General features: G+C 36.0%; 1 protein-coding gene across 14 annotated transcripts in view; it reads right to left on the reverse strand.

Annotated features, from left to right (window-relative positions):
* LOC133525741 (apoptosis-stimulating of p53 protein 1) overlaps positions 1 to 20,867 on the reverse strand; it is a 197,785-nt gene that overhangs the window by 24,213 nt on the left and 152,705 nt on the right. For all 14 annotated transcript variants that reach the window (XM_061862110.1, XM_061862109.1, XM_061862111.1 and 11 more), the window contains one exon: positions 8,227 to 8,399. In XM_061862110.1, the coding sequence (XP_061718094.1) occupies positions 8,227 to 8,399 (173 nt within the window). The remainder of the gene's footprint in view (positions 1 to 8,226; positions 8,400 to 20,867) is intronic.

Raw genomic sequence — 20,867 nt, forward strand, 5'->3', positions numbered from 1 at the left:
GCCCCGTCGAGAGCTGTGTAGCTATTTCCTGAGGCCCTACGCCTCCTTCAGATTAATAATGTTAGTATTATGTTCCCACAGGACTAATTTAGACTTCTGCGTTCAGTATTTTATTATAAGATGAAGGTCTTTTGTTCGGGGATTCAGAAAAAAACTCTCTCAAGTAACATAACTTAGAACATTGGATATCCTAATTATAAATTGTTTAAGAGGCAGGGGCGTTTTACCCTAGAGCCTAGGGGGTCATGTACCGGGGCGGCAGGCTGCGAAGGGCGGCGCAAGCCCCACGTTTCCAGAAGACGCCGAAAAATAATGCATTTATGCTTATTATATGAGGCGGCCCAGGCCCGCTGGGCCAGGGCGCCAAATATTAAAATACACCTCTGTGAAGAGGGGGCGCAAATTTTATTGTTTTCGCCGCGCAAGACTTTTGACGGACGATTTGGATATCGCGCGGGTTTTAATTTTAACGTTTTACCTCAATAAGTAACTAAAATTACAATTCTGTTTAAAATTATAATTTTAATATTTCTTTCATGGCATTTGGCTTAGTAAAAACGTGTAACAATTCAATATAAAAACTACAATTTTACATTAACCCTCTAATAATAAATGTGAGTTATCTTTCTTATAGATTTATAGCAGTAACAATTAATAGAATAAAACAAAGACATACGCAATGACAACTGAGACCATGCCTGTAGTCTGCATGAAATTCGGAACTTTTAGGATTAATCCCACTACAGATCTATTAATTAGTAGCATACGCATAAACAACATTTGTATCTAATTACGTATGTATTAATTTCATCTGAAACTGAATCCAAACTATAATTAGGTGTTCTTGTCCTCACTAAATCACCTTCGCCTGGCCTACAGACGGACCATCGCAAAGGTCAAATTATAAGAAAAATATATTTCGCAGACAGACATAACAACATATAAAAAGTATTTTTTTGACCGAAGAGCAAAGGTCTTCGTTTTAAGTCTGGCAAATTGCTTTCCTATGTCCGAATCGGGTATTCTCATCTACAGGTTGCAATTCTCAACCGATTTTAGTGAAATTTTATGACCAGATTTTATGATGAAATGGATTTTTTTAGGACTTAAGCAGCAACAAGGTGTATGACGCTTAAGACCATTGTGAGTTTACTATGATAATGAATCAACGAACTAAGTATGACAACTTTTAACACAAGATTCATCAGTGGTATAAAATATCATAAGTGTACGTACATAATACGCCAAAATAAATTTAAATAACAATCAATTCAAATGGCTAAATAGCTTATTTTTAATTGTAACATTTGCTTCTACAAATAAGGAAAAAATTGTTATAGTCAACACAACGAATATAACAACTGCAATACTTATACAAATAGCTAACGTTCGCTTTCACAAGTAACTTCCACTCTCTAATTGGGTTATGTTCTAAGAATAGAGCAGCACATAAAAATACCACATTTTGTAAAACTATTAGAGGATGGCAAATACTTTTGACCCTCAGTCTCATCCCCTACTATTGATGTTGACCGTATATAAAAAACATTGAGAAATAGGAAAATATTGAAAATAAATTACACACAACTGCATAAGTTATTAATTTACTTAAGGATACTTAAAATATTTCTGGGTTGTTGCTAGTGGATATTTATATTATTTATGCTATGGAAGAAAACGGCGGCTGTAAAATCAGTGTCTCGACAAGTAAATACCAGTTTTACTTACAATACCTGTGAACATATCAATAATAGTGTTTTTACGTCACTTAGCGTTAAACTGAAAAAAGGGGCATCACAATAGATCAACATGATATTGCAATGATATAAAACAAATAACTTCCTATAGGTATAAAATCAAACGCATTCGGTTAACAAATTGCCAAAATAAGCAATCAAACAGTCTTAAATCACACCGACCTTTTCAAATTCACACCACTTTGTCACTTTTCACGCACATTAACAAACGTTACACTGATACCCTACTGTTTACGAAGTAAGGTCGACGGGTCAGATCGTGGGGAGCAATAGGCCGCATGAATGTCGTACCTGAGACTAAATTGTCAAAGTGGAGACTCAATCGAAACGCTTGGCGTCGGCTGCACGAGAGATACTAGTCTAATGATAGATTTATTAGCAGGTACTTCACTGTTTTGTTATTGAGGTATATTTTTAGTATCAACTAAACCATGTTGTGGTAATTTTCCCGCGCTAAAACTTTTAAACAGATTGTAGATCATAAGTAAGAGATAAAAGACACATCATTTTTCTATACCTATGTCTCTTTATTTACTCTCGAATTTCCCAGTTTGAACAGTACAAGGAAACGAAATATTGACAGTAAGTACTATTGACTAGTTAATTGTTTTAAGGAGTTACTATGAAGTTAGAGCACTGTCCTGAGCTGTTTGTCTGGGTTGCAATTATTCTTCAGCTGACTGCAGTGAAACTCGCTTTAAAAAAATATCAACCACTTCTATAAAACAAGAACTAAAACAATACACAACTACATATTATGCGATCCTTCTTACGTAAACAATGTGCTTATTAAGCACTAAATTTACATTTAAGCTGACTACACATATTAGCGGTTTTTATAAACGATATATGATTTATTGCAAAACCCTAAATTGAGCTTCGGTAAAGTTTCATTCTACAATGGTCAGTCAAACATGTTTGTTGTGGTTTACACAGTCTTGACATGAAGCTATTTCTGTACGATGTTTATTATAATAATGCGGCTGTCTGCGCGCACGTCTCATTGTATCGCAAACAGTTTCAGTGTGTATCCGCCCTAGGACCAAGAGTTTTATTATCTAGTTAAGTATCTCGTTCGTTATACTTGTTCGGTAACTAACTTTTTTCTGATATATCTTCGAACCAGTCGCGCCACTCGCATACAGTTAAACTCCTAGCCCCGTGGTCGATTCTCAAACCTTTTTATATTTGCGTATAAAAATATTTTTCCTGTTCGACAATAGAATCATTGAACCGTTAATTCGGTAGCTATTCACGATTCGAAGATATTGCCACATAAATAGATCCTTTGAAAAGTGTAGATTTTTCGGTTCGATTATTCACAATAATATATTATTGAGAATATTCGAACCGAAAATACTCCAAACGTAAATCTTGTTGCATACAAATCGCTTCACTAAGATTGTTTATTATTTGTATGCGAATAATTCTCTTTATTATACAATTATCCAGACTTTTATATTTATATCAAGCTCGAAGAATATGTGCGTGTCAGACGTGTTACAAAGTAGTTTGGTTTTTAGAAAACACATATAATACTTTTGTTTAGTGTTAGTAAATGAAATTCGACCACTAGACATATAATCTTATTGAGGCTTTACTATGCTGTCTTGTAACAGGCATTAAATAAGACAGTCACACGTTAAGAAGTTTACATATAAATAAGTAGCTTAGTAGATAGCTACCAGAATGACAAATTTAGAACAAGAATAGCGAGTTAGAATCAAGTTTAATCGAAGTTCGAGTTTAGAGCAAGACTTGTTTCCTCGGCGACTGAGTGTTGTTGTCGCTAGAATAGCCCCCGCCATCAAGGGTCGCATTCTTAATGCGAGCGAATCGCTTTCTACTAACCAGGATAAGGCGATTTTTGATATCTCATACTTAATTACCTAGATAAACACTTTATTCATTTCTACAACATATAAAAAGAAAAACTGGCATGCTGTTTAAACTAAAAAAATACTATTATAATTATTTAAAATTACACATAGGAACAAAAAACATCAAAGGACATAACCATGTCTAATCTCTGTTTCCAGATACTAATATAAAGTTTTATGTTTTGAGCTTAAATAGTGACGAGTGTCCACTACCGTGTATGAAGTGTTCATTTTAGCTATAACTGTAGTCTTACTTCAAATAATATATATGTATGTACGAACTGCATTTTTTCTTTTCCACAACCAATGCGTTAAGCGAATTACATGCACTGTAAGAAATGCAATATACAGACACGAAATAAAATTACTATACATACGTGGCTGCGATTTACTTATACGAGATTTATTCTTGGGGTTTTTGTCATTATATCAGTAAGCAATGTGCAGCAGTAGCATTGTTATAAGAATTGTACAACATTAACTTTTTACGTAAATAAAAGTTGTTACTGTTTTTGAATTCACGAAGTTGTTGTGCATTTTCCTTCCAATGTAGTAACTATCGTCGGTCGGTCGGGATCCAAAAGCTCAAAGATATCCCTGTTATTGGCTAGAGCTCATGTTATACTAGACCAGAACTTACATCCAATAAAAAAAGTACAATGAATCAGATAACGTCCGCGCGACTTGGCCGGTGACCGAGCGCCCGCAACCTACTTGGCGGCCGCGCTCACTGCAAATATTGCTGTGACGGAGATGCTAGTTATCCGTGTCACGAATACGCTCAATGGAACTCCACAATATCTACTACGTGAACCATACACGAATATGAGTGCATCTGTTATAGTAAAGTTACTTAGAAATGTTGAGCCGCTTAAAGTGATGCAAAAATTGCAGCCGCAATTAAGATAGCTGAAGTAGGAGACTCTGTGGAGCCCATATATTTTGCGGTAACTGCATTGTCAATGACGAGCACTTGACAATTTGGTAATCGCCTTATGTGCGATTGTGCGGTGCCATATAACGCTGTCTATTTGAGCTGACAAAGTTGCGGCTGCATTCATTGGGCTTTATATTTAGTATTCCTTTGTCAATCAATAGTAAAAGGAATATGCTGTTAGTGGGGTAGGAGCCCCTTCTTTTAAACATTATCTGTTAACCCTTTATAAGGCATAAGGGTGTCAGGAATTATGCAAAATTGAACCCTATCACTTTGAAATAGGTCAAAGTCAGTGGGAAATATATTCCCTCTGCCTTATAAAGGCTTAATTCGATCTACCTCATCTACCTAACCTACATTTTTCCTATTTGTGCCTTTTCAAAATCACCGCGAAAATATCTGTTTTGTATACAAAATGCACGATGATTAAAGCCATGACCTGATCTGTCAATGGAACGCGTGTTAGCTATGCACAAAGACCATGTCGGATACAGGACAGTGCAAAATTCCACTTTAGTGTTCAACACGCGCAACCGCTACGGACTACGGAGCAACGGATGTCGAGATTTAGAGATTCTGCGGTTGACTGTGCGCGGTGGCCCGTAAAAATGAATATTTGATATGTTTTTTCAGTTTGACAAGCGGTTTTACACAATATTCGGTCGACACAACTAACACAACAGCGCACCGATATTAGGCTCCAGTTTCGTTTTTTTATATCACGGCGATGATAAACAAGGCCACGGGCTGAATGATGGTTACCGGGCGCCGTAAAATATAATGCGTTTGAAAATCTAGATGTATTAGAAACCATTGTTAAGCTTATATATAAATATACCTAAGTGCCTATACGACGAGTTATACGAGAACGTGGTCGAGAGACAAATCTGTCATCACCGACATTTTTTGTTTGTTTTCTTTAAATGATCAATTTCAATAACGGATTTCTTGAAACAAAAACAACATTCAATAATTTTATGTTACCCTTCCACAATACCTTGTTCTGAAATCAAGAAGGCGACTTATGAAATATTTTACCCCTAACTGTCAAACAAAACAATCGAGATTATGTGCTTCAAACTTTACTTGATGTAAAACATACTTGCAAACAAATTGTCTTATATTCCTACTGTGTATTTATAATGTGCGTGTGCGATTTAAAAGTTTCATTATAAAACGTTACTTACCCTTTGAACGCCGTTCTCTTAAGTTTGGATACTAAAATCGGTCACATGTGCCCCGAGCAGCAGCGAAAGGCTTAAAGGTTTTAAGTTATTAAAACCCCATCCGCTAATTAATTCGCTAATTAGAAGCGCTGGTGGCCTAGCGGTAAGAGTGTGCGACTTTCAATCCGGTAGCGGGTTTAAACCTCGGCTCGTACCAATGAGTTTTTCGGAACTTATGTACGAAATCTCATTGATATTTACCAGTCGCTTTTCGGTGAAGGAAAACATCGTGAAGAAAATCGGACTAATCCCAATAAGGCCTAGTTTACCCTCTGGGTTGGAAGGTCAGACGGCAGTCGCTTTCGTAAAAACTAGTGCCTACGCCAATTCTGGGGATTAGTTGTCAAGGGGACCCTATGCTCCCATGAGCCGTGGCAAAAACGCCGGGACAAAGCGAGAGTAGGAGAATAAACTTCGTCGTCAGATAGAAGTGTATATAGTCAAAACTGCCAACAAAGAATTTTTTTTAAGCAGTATTGAACTCCCCACAGGTATTTAAAGGGTCGCCAACACCTCTTCAGAGTTGCAGGCGTCTATCATGTCCCAGGAGGATATCAGGATTGTTTGCCTGCTATGCGGTCAAAAAAAATATCAACTCGTCAAAATTATACGACACAACACTATCACAACATTTACAACTTCCGTAAACATTTGTCCGTTAATCGTTAATCGCCCACTATCTGCATGTTCTATTAACAATCACGACTAGTTGTCGGTCGAGCTCGGACACTGACAGGGGATCAGTTTGACGAGGGGCTGCCCACTCCGTTGGGCTTAAGTGGCTGTTTATACCTCTCCTTTCCGAGGCCGATCAAAGTCAGTCATGTTTTCTGTTTTTCTGGCTATGAGCTATTGATTTAGGTGGTTTGTTGGAGTTGAGTGAGATTAAGAGTAGTATTTTTCTTTGAAAATTAAGTTTTTTTTCTTTTTAACTTTTTTTTTCAAGACAAAAGCTTTGCAGGTACCAAAAGATTGTTTATAGTTCAAATATTAAATCTAATTGGAATTGTATCCATAAGTATATGATATACAATATTTACAAAACTCCAATATTTGAAACTGGTTCAATAGTTTTGACGACTGTTGTATATATTTGTTGTGGTTATATAAATTCAGGGGTAACCTCAGTGACCACACGGAAGCGATAATTACACCAAAAAATTCGCGCTGCAATTAAATCAGCAAAGCCGTAAGCCCTAATTTGGGATATGAGACTACTATAGGGAGCGTTCATAAACTGTAGACAGCAGCACAGAAGCCCCATACTGGAGTGAAGCATTATGTAAAGTTTCCATTTTTATATTTAACCTACTAGATGGCAATCGCAGATCCTACTATGCGAAATAGAGTCAGCGTGAAGAGTAGGGGGCAGCACTTGTTTGGAGGATAGAATTGTTTTCGCTTTCGATTCAGGTCACGAGATTGCAAAACCTCCAACACGCACGGTATCTATAGGATATTATTAAGGTTGTGACCGACATTCCTTCAGCAAATGTCTCGTCACCAGACATAGAACTTTTGATGGAAAAAAGTGATCGACAAATTGAAATATTGTCATGTATGTTATCATTGTTATCTTAAGGATATATATCATTTCTAACATTATTAAATAAGATAGCTCCCGCGAAATATGGGATACTTCCGCTATTTTCTTTGATATATTGGTATACTACAGCTTTTTTTTATATTTAGGTACCTACTAAACAGTGTGTACCTAAATCCAATACGGGCGATAAAATAAGCCAGATAGGTATATAATTTATCCGTGGAATCATTAATTAAGAAGTTTTTAAGTTACACTTAATTATGACCCCGTAATTGATATTTGAAAATTTAGCGAGCAGCAATGTACTACAAACATTATGAAATATAACATGACATTAGGAGATACGAGCTTTTTATAGTAACTGCCAACAAGTGTGTTGATATTGATAGTTACTTTAAAAACTTGTATCTCTTAACTTGTGTGTTGTTTTACATTGCAGGCCGAATTATTTTGTATGGTTAATATTTTCATTGTATTTCTAATCTTGTTCAATTTATATATAAACTTTAAGGGTTATCGATAACAGATTGATAGATTTTTCATTTTGTCAAATACTTATTTTTGCCAGAAAAAAAAACACTATTTCTTCATATCACACAACGTAAGCACAAGGCATAATGTTTGCTGTAGTGTGCGTGACCGCTAAAACAGGCGCGGCGCGTCATTGCAATTGCAATTACATCCCCACGACCGATCCCATATCCGATCGAACAATGTGAAATGCTCAAAAGTTAAATGTTGAGAACATTCCGCCGCAGCTTGTCCAGCTCGGGCGCCAGCGTCGGCGCCGGCTGCGCCCGGCCTCGGTGCAGCTCCTCAAGCTGCCGCGTCAGCTCCTCCACCTTCGCCACGGCCACAGCCAGCTCCTCAATGTACTCACCATGAGCTCCCGCCGCAGCTTGTCCAGCTCGTGTGCCGACGGTGGTGCCGGCTGCGCCCGGCCCCGGCGCAGCTCCTCAAGCTGTCTCGTCAGCTCCTCCACCTTCGCCACGGCCACGGATAGCTCCTTCTCCTTTTCATTGAACAGCGCTCGTATCGACTCGAGGTCACTGGCTGTAACAAAAAAAAATGTATTTATTATAATTTATTTTTCAAAGCTAATATATCACGCAGCCAGTCTTGATTATTTACTTCTAAGATTAGTCGACATAAAAATATAAATGTAGGTGAGGAAAAAAGCATTCATAATTAAGTGACAGGTGTAGGTATCAGTTATTCAGGATTATTAAATATTGTCGCGCGTGGATTGGGCTAAGTTTCAGCTCGTAGCCTTTTGGAGCGGCTTCAGCAGCAATTATGTAGACGACACCTTTCAATTTATTAATAAAAGTATGTAACAAACTAAAGTAAATTTGGTAGTTTTGGTACTGACATGACAAGTAGTATAGTTAATATATATATAAAAAAGGCATGTACGCGTGCATCTTGAATAGCGAATGCCTGGAGTGAGGTTCGGTTCCTCCGTAGCAACATCCTGGGTCAATCACATGGGCTGTAGATGTCGTGATATCGGCGCTGATTGGCTACCGATGATGCGATATGTGTACGGTAGGCTACGTAAGTTGCATTGACAAATTTTACAGTACATATAAATAATAATAAAAATTATAGGACATTATTAAACAAATTGACTAAGTACCCACGGTAAGCTCAATAAGGCTTGTGTTGCGGGTACTTATACAACGATATATATAATATATACATATTTATAAATACTCAAATACGTAGAACACATCCTTGACTCATGAACAAATATCCATGTTCATCACACGAATAAATGCCCTTACCACGAGTTGAACCCGGGACCATCGGCTTCATAGGTAGGGTCACTATCACTACCCACTAGGCCAGACAGGTCGTTGAAATGCGTGCGGGAATGAGCACTTTCCGTGCATATGTCGAAACTTTAAAGAGCCATATCTTATACCTTTAAACGAGCAATTCTTGTATGCTAGGTCTTATCTCTGGGAAAACGTGCATTTTTGAGTTTCAATATGTTTTCTAGATATTGTACTGTAAAACGTACGATAAACGTGCGAATAGGTAATTCGCAACTCGTGTCGATTTAAAACAATCTCTTCGGTCGTGTTTTAATTTACCACCACTCGTTGCGAATTTCATATTGTCTGCACTTGTATCGTAAATAACAATTTTAACATGATCATATGAAAAGATGTCAAAGGAAATAATAATAATTATCTCATCAATGGCCACTGCATCCCTGGCAGATGATTGTTGCTATGTCAAGAGCGGTTGAGACGGCCAATGCATTTCCGCTTATGACTACACAAGCCTATCGCTGCACGGCACTTGTCTTCTTATAACTATCTATCGTGCCATATAATTACAGACGTGGCGTGGGTACAAAAGTGAAGGGATTTGATTTCTCTGCCATTTCGTACCATGTCACAGAGACAATTAATAAATTTGAAGCCGCTAGGAATCTCATACTATTGCTACTGCGAAATGGTGTTGTGTGAACCCAAACCCAATTTCCTTGACCATACCTCTCATTTAACACATTCACTGCCGGGAACCCACCTGGTGGGCGCTCGGGAACTTTGTTTTTTTGTTGTGTTGTGGGCGGGTTGTTTTGCACGCAGCTATAGACCACTGATTTCTGGGGTAGTGCGCCGTTTTTTGTCTGGCAGTGAATGTGTTAATATTAAAATAGCACTAAAGCATGCAAGTTCCGGGTGAACCATAATAAGCCCCACCCTTTATGAACTTGACCTAATATTGATCCTGTGAAGTCCCAAGGTTGTGGCACAACACGCATGCCATACCTATATTTTCTTCAGTTAGTCCAACCAAAGATAACATTTAAGCCGATATGAGTTCAGTTCAGTCGAGCTCACAAACATCATTACAAGCCAATGTTTCAAAAATATATTAGCACACCTCTAAAACTCTTGACAATAAGATCGTGTAAATTATATTATTTTAGAACGTTGGCTTGCACATTTGTGGACCGACGGTTCAAAAAGCTTTCACAATTTAATGGACGGCCATGAAATATCATCTTTTCTTTTAAAAATAATGAAATTTCCGTAAGTAAATATATTTATATTTAGTTTGACGTACAAGCAATTCTAATTTGTAGTGGTGTGTAGGGAAGTAGTAAGCAATGTTTAGAATTTACTATTTTAATTAAATACTCCACTCAATGGCTGTTTCAATACATCTTAAAATCTCACTAAACAGGAAATACTAATCTTTGAACAAATCAGAGAAATAGTAAGAAATAGAACACATTTTTCTTAATTATCCTCGGCCACAAGTTCTCAGAGTCGGCGACGTATCAATCAAAAGTTATGTCATTAGTTCAGTTTTCCAAAGCTCTTACAAGCTCGCTCATTCACAGTAATCACTGTAATGTTTAGAAATATGTAATGTAATGATATTGGAGACAACATTGTTTCTCAATTCTTAAGCAACACTTTTAAGATTTTCTTTAATACCTTGCCGGTGAAATATACATATTGGCATACCAGTACTTAACTATTTTTGTTTTACAATTAGAAGCTTCCAAGTTCTTATATGAAAAATATGTTTCGTGTCAAGAATTTCATTTTAGATACCAGCTTTTATCACTGACTGTGTCCATCATAAGAAGATTGTATACCTTACTTATTAAATCTTGCTGAACACTTAACAGAAATGACAATAAACAAGACCAATACTATAAATACCTAGTCCTAAGTATCATCGAAATACAAAACAGATTCCAAACGAATCGGATGGCAATGATTGGTAAAATTATAAGGCATTACGTTGAAAAAGTAATTTCCCGGTATAAGCGCCCAGCTGAGACTCATTTAAAAGCTAGGCGGGATATACCGACCTTTCAATTACAGAAGACGATAAAGAGGGCTTTATCTGTATGAGGGGTCCCGTTTGCGCGAGTCAATAGCGACAGTGGAGACACAGCGGAAAATTGCAGTAGTGCAACTTCTGACTAACCTTAGGAAAAAAAAAACAATTATCACTCAACGTGTCGTCGTGTCGTCTAGGGGATTAACGGGAAGGCGTAGGTAGTTTTAGGTTTTTGGAAAAACCTTGTTGAGGATTTTATCTTGTACATTCTTGACGAAACCTGTGGCGGATTATCACTTATGTAGATTGGGTGAAGTTTGTTGCGGATTTTGTTTAGTAGCTAACGCTTTTGACGAAACCTACGCTGTGGATTTAGATGATGGTTGTGTTTTAGTACTTCTGTTTTTGGTTGTTAAAAATTATTTAAAAGTTAAAAAAGAATAAAAATATCACTTATTTATGAGTAAAAGTTAACTCTACTACTGTTTTTTGCACACTATTAAAAATATAATCGAACGCGAACAACTTTATTCATATACTTTCTAACGAATGAAGTGATACATACAAAACTTCCAGTGATACATACAGATACTTAAGACATTACCTATATATTTAAAGCAATGATAATGCCGAACAAGTCAATTGGATTGAAGTTATTCGCAAACTTAGGGATGTCTAAACTGTGTGTACTGTTTGACTTTGAATATTGCGTGATCCAGTGATTCCTTTGATATCTCTTTAAAATCATAAGACTTCTCTTTGATCTTATTTTGGGCAACGAGATTGTTTTTCTTATTGAGTTAATTCTCCTGCTATTTGGAAGCGACATTTATTTGCGTATGACGTGATCCGGGTCGTTATTTATTCATTGATTTTATTCTTAGAATTATAAATGTAAACAAAAAACCAATACACGTCTACGATGTTTATTTTAAAGGCCATATCAAATGCGAAAGTTCTTTACAAAACTTCAATATATTTATAATATACTTAGAATACCCTAATTTTATAAATATACTCCATATGAAATAAATGTAGTGAGAAATGTTTTCGACAATTTATATTTACCTACCGGTCACTTATTTAATTACACCTACTTACTAAACACCTATAGTTTATCTGCTGAGGAAACTAAATACATATTTAAATTTTATCTGGAACTTCTGGAAGAGATCGCTCGTCACTTAATACTTCTAACAGTTCTAACGTTCATTTACTTTCTTTGTTAAAATTATTATTTTTTATTTAAACTGTAGGACCTATACACTAAAGCAAACTATTGAGAACTCAAACTACACAATTCGTATAAATTCATTCAATCTAGCTTGCTTTAATCTTTTTGTCAGTTTCACACTCGATTATTTTTTTTCCATTATCGCGATATCAAAACAGTGACGACGCAATTCCCTAAAAAAAATAGCCCAAAATCAAGGTAGTATTTGACGGAGCTTTGAAAAAATTGAAAGCAATTTTTCGCTCACGCCCACGCTATTCGTTCTAAATGTAATTCAAGAGCCTTTTCAATGCCTTATCAATTTTGGAAACATTTTAGCAGCACATTTCGTAGCATATCGAAGGCCATAGAAAACATTACAGGCCGGCCCTTAGGCGCGGAATAATAGAACATTCCGCCCAAAGTAGATGTATCGCGATCTATGAGACCCGACCAAATTGATTTAACTACGCCGCCTAAAGGTCCTTAGAGAGCGTATTTCACTTTTACTGTGTTATACAGACCTTATTTCAATTCGATCGAGTTTTTCGAAAGTAGTTTTCAAGTATCCCTGCCTTAAGCTAGAGTCTTCAATAATGTCCAGTAATTTCAAAGTATATAGATAAAATGAACGAATAGAGGACTGTACAAATACAATTATAGGTTATTTTGTACCTCGCTTACTTGTACACGACAACCATGGAGACTCATAATTATTATCAATATGACAAGCTGAAAACAAAGTGGTTCAGAGTTTAAATTGGCTCACAATATTTATTATATAACGAAATACTCAACTTAATTTTATTCGCTTCATCGCTTTATATTGACTAGTGAATGAACTCTGTTCGAAATATGAAATGTTTCACGGAAATATTTGAAACATTTTTCATGCTCAACCACACAATACGGGGTTCGGCTACCAATTTACTGGCTGTTACGTACCCCTCTGCGTCGAATCGAAAGTAACAACTCGTATTATGCAATTTTACAAGTATCCTTTGTTTATAGCATATTGAAATTGTCGTCAATACATACCTAATTATAAAAAGGTTTATAACAAGAACGATTTTTCTTTAACTGAAGCAGTTTAGTTATAACTATTCTAAGGGATTTATTTATATTACTTAATCTGATACAAACAGCAGGTACAAAGTTTATGTTAATCTATTCAGAATCTAAACGTACAGTTTTCACCGCCATGTATTTTGTTCAAGATCGACCAACAGGAAGGATAAAACAAAACTTCCGATTACGAGTACATAAAACGGATCAAAGATAAAGGGTTGTTAGACATTATGTTTCGCATTCCCAACATCTGCTGAGCCAATTGAAGCCAGATTGAAAAAAGAAAAAAAATGCCGCTGTCAGCTAAAATGTTGCTACTAAAAATAGGTTGTCTTATTAGTCTGTCTGAAATAATTGACGTGATTTAAAGATGTCTGTCGTATCAATTACGGAGTCGAATGCTTGAATTTAATTACATCTCATAATCCTTAATAACCAGTAAAAATAAAAATGCCTGTAACCATCTGATTTGAGGAATAAAAGGAAGGGAGGAAGATTTGAGGAAAAAAGATTATCACACAGCTAAATAGAGCAATTGATACACTTTAAAAATATATCCTCATAAATAATAATCGGATATTTTTTTGTTGTTATATTACTTCACCATAAAGTAGCTAGGAAAGACTAGTAGTACATTTATAATATAAATTTAAGTTTACTTGTCGTATATAAATTATATACGACAAGTAAACTTCGACGACCGGTTTGGCCTAGTGGGTAGTGACCCTGCCTACGAAGCTGATGGTCCCGGGTTCAAATCCTGGTAAGGACATTTATTCGTGTGATGAGCATGGATATTTGTTCCTGAGTCATGGGTGTTTTCTATGTATTTAAGTATTTATAAATATTTATATATTATATATATCGTTGTCTAGGTACCCTCAACACAAGCCTTATTGAGCTTACTGTGGGACTTAGTCAATTTGTGTAATAATGTCCTATAATATTTATTTATTTATTTATAAACTTAATTAGTGGAATCGTATCCTTCGGAATCGGATCAGGGTTGAATTATCATTAGGATCTGTATAATGTTGGTCGGATTTTGTGACAAACAATTTAATGATGGACGAAAGATAATAAAAAACAAATGAACTTGGATTTTATACCGTTACGTGACACGACACAAGGAATGATATTTCGGTACCAGTCAGTGACACGCCGCAGTCGGGGTGACGCATGTTGATATTGGAAAATCAATACTTTTCAATGCTACTGTGGTATTCACTAACGAATATTGCCTCGGCTACTCGCCATGTACACTTTATCAAACATTGAAACAACATGTACAACCGAATCCAAAATATTTCTAAATAAAATACTACATGAACACCATGAATACCATGTAAGTTAAATTTACAATAAAATTAGGTGACAACTACAGAAACCCGAACTCGTAAAAGACGTTAAACCTTGAACCGTCACTATGGTAATGTCTCAAGTTTTGGCGGAACCGTCATCGCTTGGCTATGTTGTTTATTGAAATAGCTTGCAGGGTACTGAAGTGACAACGCAAGGCTCCGGTTAGAAGTGATGGGTCCGATCCGACCACAGAGCGACCTTGCGACAGATTGCTTCGGTAACCGCAGACCTTTAGAGGCACGAGTTAGTGGAGGGCTGTTTTGGACAATTCTAATTATACTGTAGCCTCAATTGTTATTATTATTGTAGGTGTTGTATTTGAACAGGTTAGAAAATATTGGGAAAATTTATCAATACGTTGATATTGGTTTAAAAATAGAATAATTTTGATTGACAAATACATCAGTTTTAAAATATGCCTAAGTCTCACTTAAAATCTCATTACACTGAAGACAACAGTTAGGGTTTTACCACACCAATTGATCGCTGGCATGGATCGACATTGAATTGTCTAGATAGAAACTATCAATCGACGTTGACTGATCCATGTCGACGTCGATCGATGCCATTGATTTATTGTTGTGACATAGATGACTAAAAAAGCAGGTAAGTAATTCCTTAAAAATAGTTGTCAAAATATAATCCATAAACGGACCGAAGAAGTGATAGAAAAAAAATTGTGTTAAAAAACATCGATTTTGTAATACAGTAGGTAGGTAACGCATCATTAAAGAGTGAAGAAACGTTTAAAAACAAGGTAATGTTTCATGACAATGTTCCAACAGTTGAAAGTACCATTTGTTTCCGACCCAAACATCACTCTGTGTCAGTGGGGTTTTTGCGGTCGGTCCCACATTACCCACAACCTCAGGAAAATGGAGTAAAAGAGTACGGATTTTGAGCATCGTTACTGCATTTGGCCTCTAGAGAGAACATTAGTCGAGGCACAAATGCGGATATTAGTAGACTGCTCCTACACTGTTAGCTAATCTCGTTACACGTTTTGCCTCATTACGCTGATTGTGAACCCTGCCTCCTGATAGTTTTCCGATTTCGTTCGACCCGGCCATTTTGATGGGGAAATTATGCGAGGGAGTACAAACCGTTTATTTTGGGTCACGTTTGGGTTTTTTTTATTAGGTTTTACTGTTTATCTGGCCGTAATGGTGAGGTAACATTATGTAATTAAGCTAATTTCTTTGGTTTCCGCGCTATACAAATAGAATATAGTTTGAGGTAAAACATTAAAGGTTTGTTTACATATTCAGGCGTTGGCCATAAATGACATTTCAATGCTATTTAACCTATAAACATAATCAAGCCGATATACATCGATCAGCGAAGGACGGGCAGAACGGGTTTCTTTTATAAACTGAGGAAAGTCAATCTACGAGGAACTAAAGAAAGTCACATACCATAGAAATCTCCTAAAGTGCCCTAAGCAGTAAGCGGCAATACAAAAATAACGAGCGGCGTAATGGTATAGCGAGGAATATGGGAAGTGCCGGCCTTTCATATTTCTAGCTTTGAAGTCATTATATATGCCAGCCTTTTAGTAACTTCTTACTTATGTGAAAGAACTTTCATTTGATGCCGTAATAGATTAGTTGAGCGACCCTCGCGACCCGCTAACTGTTTAAATTGCTACGCAACTTTGAGAAATAATATTTAAAGCTGCAATTAAAACTCAAATTATCCAAAAGCTTACGTCTTTCAATAGCTCTCTCGTAAAGCAAGACAAATGCTTCAAAGGAAAATAATTTGCAAAAATACAGCCCTTAATACTATCACTCGACCTGATTGCTACTAAAGCCGTATTTTATTGCTATCCTTACGACACTTATCAAGTGAGAGATTGTTCGTTTGGCAAGCTCAACTTGCCTTAAGTAATTGGATATTTACTCTAACGCGAACGTAAAATCGAATCGGATGCTCGACCTTCCCTAAATCGAATAGAATATGCAGATGTTATCCGAACTCGTCGCGTGCTCCACATACCTACTGTTGTGAGAATAATAAACTCAATATTGAATTCTTTCTCCTTGTTTCCAAAGTGGCTAAAATAAATTTACTAAGGGCGAGATTACGTTGCGGTCGGACGGTAAAAAATAAGCACTGGATCGGTTTGTTTAAATGGGAAAAAGGTTTCTATCATTTGGAATAGAGTAACCCTACCATCTGTAACTTAGTTATATAGGATTTTGTATAAACATGTTTATGAATAAGTACTTATCTGAAAAAGGCTCTTTGAAAAATAACTTTTGGTTGTTGATGATATTGTTGCTTTTAGTAAATTACCGTAAAATTATTGAAATATGAGCTCCTGTCGAATCAACGGTGTTTCTTTTAAGTTTCAAACTTGTGTTTGTCCTAAAGTCACACATTCTATGGTACTTCCGTCTGCGCCAAAAATCACAGGCAATAGAATTCCGATGGCACCGTCCGCACTCGAACCTAAAGTATCTCATAAAACTAACGTCTACGTAAAGTAATATTTCCTGGCAAGTATGAATACCATATTTTACGAGTTTAATATAGAATCCTAAATATAAGTTGCCGAATAAGGCGTCACCTGCACCGTAAATAGGTCAGACCGGATCAAGACCACGCTATTTCGAGTGCAGTCTGCCGATGTCTGACATTGGACTTGCTTGTTCTCAGATTGAACTATATGGATCGTTGTATTTTGAAATGCCTTAAGTGACATACGTTTTAATGGTTATTACGACACTTTAAATTATAACTCTGTTGGTATAACGAATGGGTATCACATTGACAGCTTTATTGTGATATTGATATTTATGTAATTTCAATTGACTGTTAAATTTTTTAATTATTAATAATATTAGCAAAATACAGAGATTTAGCAATAGAACTCAGACGCCAGTGGCAAGTGGACCGTACATATGGTCCCTATAGTGTCTACCACGGGAGTTGTTCTTAAATAACTAAGCAACAGTCAGGAAACCCTACATATCCCAACCCAAGTAATACACACCCACAAAAATACTAATACCTACCCTTTAAAAATGAGAAAAATAAAAGAAAATCAATAATAATAATATTATTATTTATTGTGCACAATGAAAACATGATTAAATACAGCACTTTATAAATATAGCAAACTAAGCAACAACAGGCTGTCTTATCGCTAAAAAGCGATCACTTCCAGACAACCTTCATGATTATTATTGTTGGTTATAAATATTTCTACTTTTAAATATCATATATCATTTACAGTTGTTTTGTTTGTAATGTTTGTTCAGGACAAATGTTGCGGTCAAGATCGCAGAAAACTGAGAAGTAGTTAATAATAAAGATATCGCACTAAGTATTTATTGAGATTTTACACAGAGACTTTTGTCCAGCATTTAACGCCTTTTGGCTGACAATAACAAACATACAACTGAATTAAAAGAAGCTATGTGAGTAAAGTCGCATAAACTGCACCACTTTACTTTCTTTATGGCATTAAATGATTCAATAGAGAAACGCATAAATGAGAAATGGACAGAAGCCAAGAATCTCAGTTAGCAGTAGTTGCAGCGAAATGAGTCCATCCATATACTTATTATAATAACTTTCTGTTTCTGAACTGATAAAGCAGAAGAAAGCTTCTATTCCACCAGAAGTATACCAGCGGCGCGGCGGGCCGGTAATGGAAGTGTCAACTCGAGTAATATCGATTTAACAGCGATGCAAGCGGGCGTCTAAACTGCAGGATTGTCACGGAATGACCAAGCAAAACGTCGATAGGATTCCTATTCAATAACACAGTAGGATTGGTATAACCAGTATTTTATTTCGAGAATTAATGACACTGGCATTTAACCACTCACTTCTGATACTTTCGCTTCTATTGGTATGCTCTGGTGGTAACAAACATACATACATACATACATTGCAAGTTAAATAAAAGCTTTTAAAATAAGAGCGGGGTTCCGAGCGCGGTGGTTCATTGAGAGCAGTGGGTGATGCTTATTAAGACACAAATAAAATCACATTAGAGAGTCGAAAGATAACGTTCTACATCTCTGTATGTGTGAAATATCGGTTTTGATCGTGTATCAGTCGTATTTTATGTAAATTTGAATGAAAAGTTGTACTTAGTTACAGTAGGATGGTAAACCTACTTGCTTTTTTGGCTGTCTTATTTTTTACGGTAAGTATAGAATTTAAATATTCGTTAGTTTTTGCTACGATAATACTTTCTCTATTTAATTCTGTTCGTTTCGTATTGAGCTCTCAACGTCGTCGTGTTTTCTTTAAAATCGATAGGTACTTTAACTCAAAAGTAATTTAAATAAAACCGTCAAGAGCATGTCGGGCCATGCTCAGTGTAGGGTTCCGTATTTACCCTTCCGTCACAATAAGCTAAACTGGAGCTTAAAGTATAGTAGATTGTTAACCAACGGACGAACTGTGGATGTACGTCTTTTTACTTTTTGCGATAACTCAAAAACAGCTAAATTGATCATGTCCGCTATAGTTTTCATTTAATGTCTTTCTTAAGATCTACTTCCACGATTTTATTCATATTTTTTTGACCTATGGTTCAAAAATTAGAGGGGGGAAGGACACATTTTTTTTTTCGGAGCGATTATCTCCTTATATATTCACTTTATTAAAAATGTTTGTAGAAGACCCCTATTAATTTTGAAAGACCTTTCCAACGATATCCCACGCTGTAGGGTTAAAGCAAAAAAAAAATCACCCCACTTTACGTGTAACCCTAAAAAAAATAGATTTTATTGTACGACTTTGTCGGCTTTATTGATTTATATATTCATACCAAATTTCAGCTTTCTAGCACTAACGACCACGGAGCAAAGCCTCGGACAGACATTCAGACAGACGGACATGGCGAAACTATAAGGGTTCCTAGTTGACTACGGAACCCTAAAAAGGAATATGGCACATCGATGATGATGATATGAAACAGTTCATGTTTACACATAGTTTTAGTCGCTTAAAATGGCGCGAAATATCGACAGATAAGTGTAAAGCGTAAGATTTTTTTATATTTTGTAAACTATTATGTTATTCGTTCTGGCCGCCTGATCGCATTTTCATTCTGCATCAATAAAAGTTTCAAACTACCATTCATCAAAGTATTACCACATTCACTGTCAAGTCAAGAACACGCTAGTAGGTGTGTTCATTTTGTTTTGGAAATGGGGCGCTAGGCACTGCAAGTGTTAAAAACGAAATACCATTCAATATTGTTGGCAAAGGCAGTCGTGGCAAAAGCTTGATAAACATATTGCACAATTTTCACCAGATTATGTCCGTTTATCAGGCAGTCCTGCTGGCAGTTGCGAGTTGACTACGTAAATAGCCTAATTCTACGTTAATTCCTTGGCAAGATTTTCCGGCGTCACTAAAACTCCGAATTTTTGGCGGACACACAAAATGCAAAAACGTGTACGTTGGTTTTCGTTGGGGCTGTTGGGATTTAGGATTTTTTGTTACGCGTCAACAGCCCGCGTAATAAAACGTTTACCAAGTTTTTGTTATTTGTTTTTAACAAGTCTTTTAGCTACCAGTACTTTATTATTGCATTGGTCATCCAACTTACACAATACATTTTGCTAATAAGACTTGTGGAAAACATGTATGACGCGTTTGTTGAAAGATAGATACATAATATGTATCTAAAAAACAATTAATATTTGCATATTTTAATTAATGATTAAAAATAAAATTCATCATTTAAAATAAATAGTTTAACTCACCTTTCATAAATTAGATTTAAATTTTAAGATAACGCTGTTGTTTTACTATAATTAGTTAATCAAAATAACTATACAACTAGGAAACAAATAAAAATTATTTGATTAAATATTTATTTATTAGTACATTAATATAACTTATAAACTGAAACTGTTTATTTTTCTTTACTATAATTATGATAGCTATTTTAGTTAATAATTGTTATATCGCCTAGACTAGATAGTATCCTTAATCAATTAGTTTTGTGTACAGTGAGAGACCAGAACCCTTAGTGTAAATGTATTCGATAGCGTGACGTGACGTACGCGTTTGCGTTAAGTCTCATTTTG

The sequence above is a fragment of the Cydia pomonella genome, chromosome 15, assembly GCF_033807575.1.
Source record: "Cydia pomonella isolate Wapato2018A chromosome 15, ilCydPomo1, whole genome shotgun sequence".
In the NCBI taxonomy this organism is placed as follows: domain Eukaryota; kingdom Metazoa; phylum Arthropoda; class Insecta; order Lepidoptera; family Tortricidae; genus Cydia; species Cydia pomonella.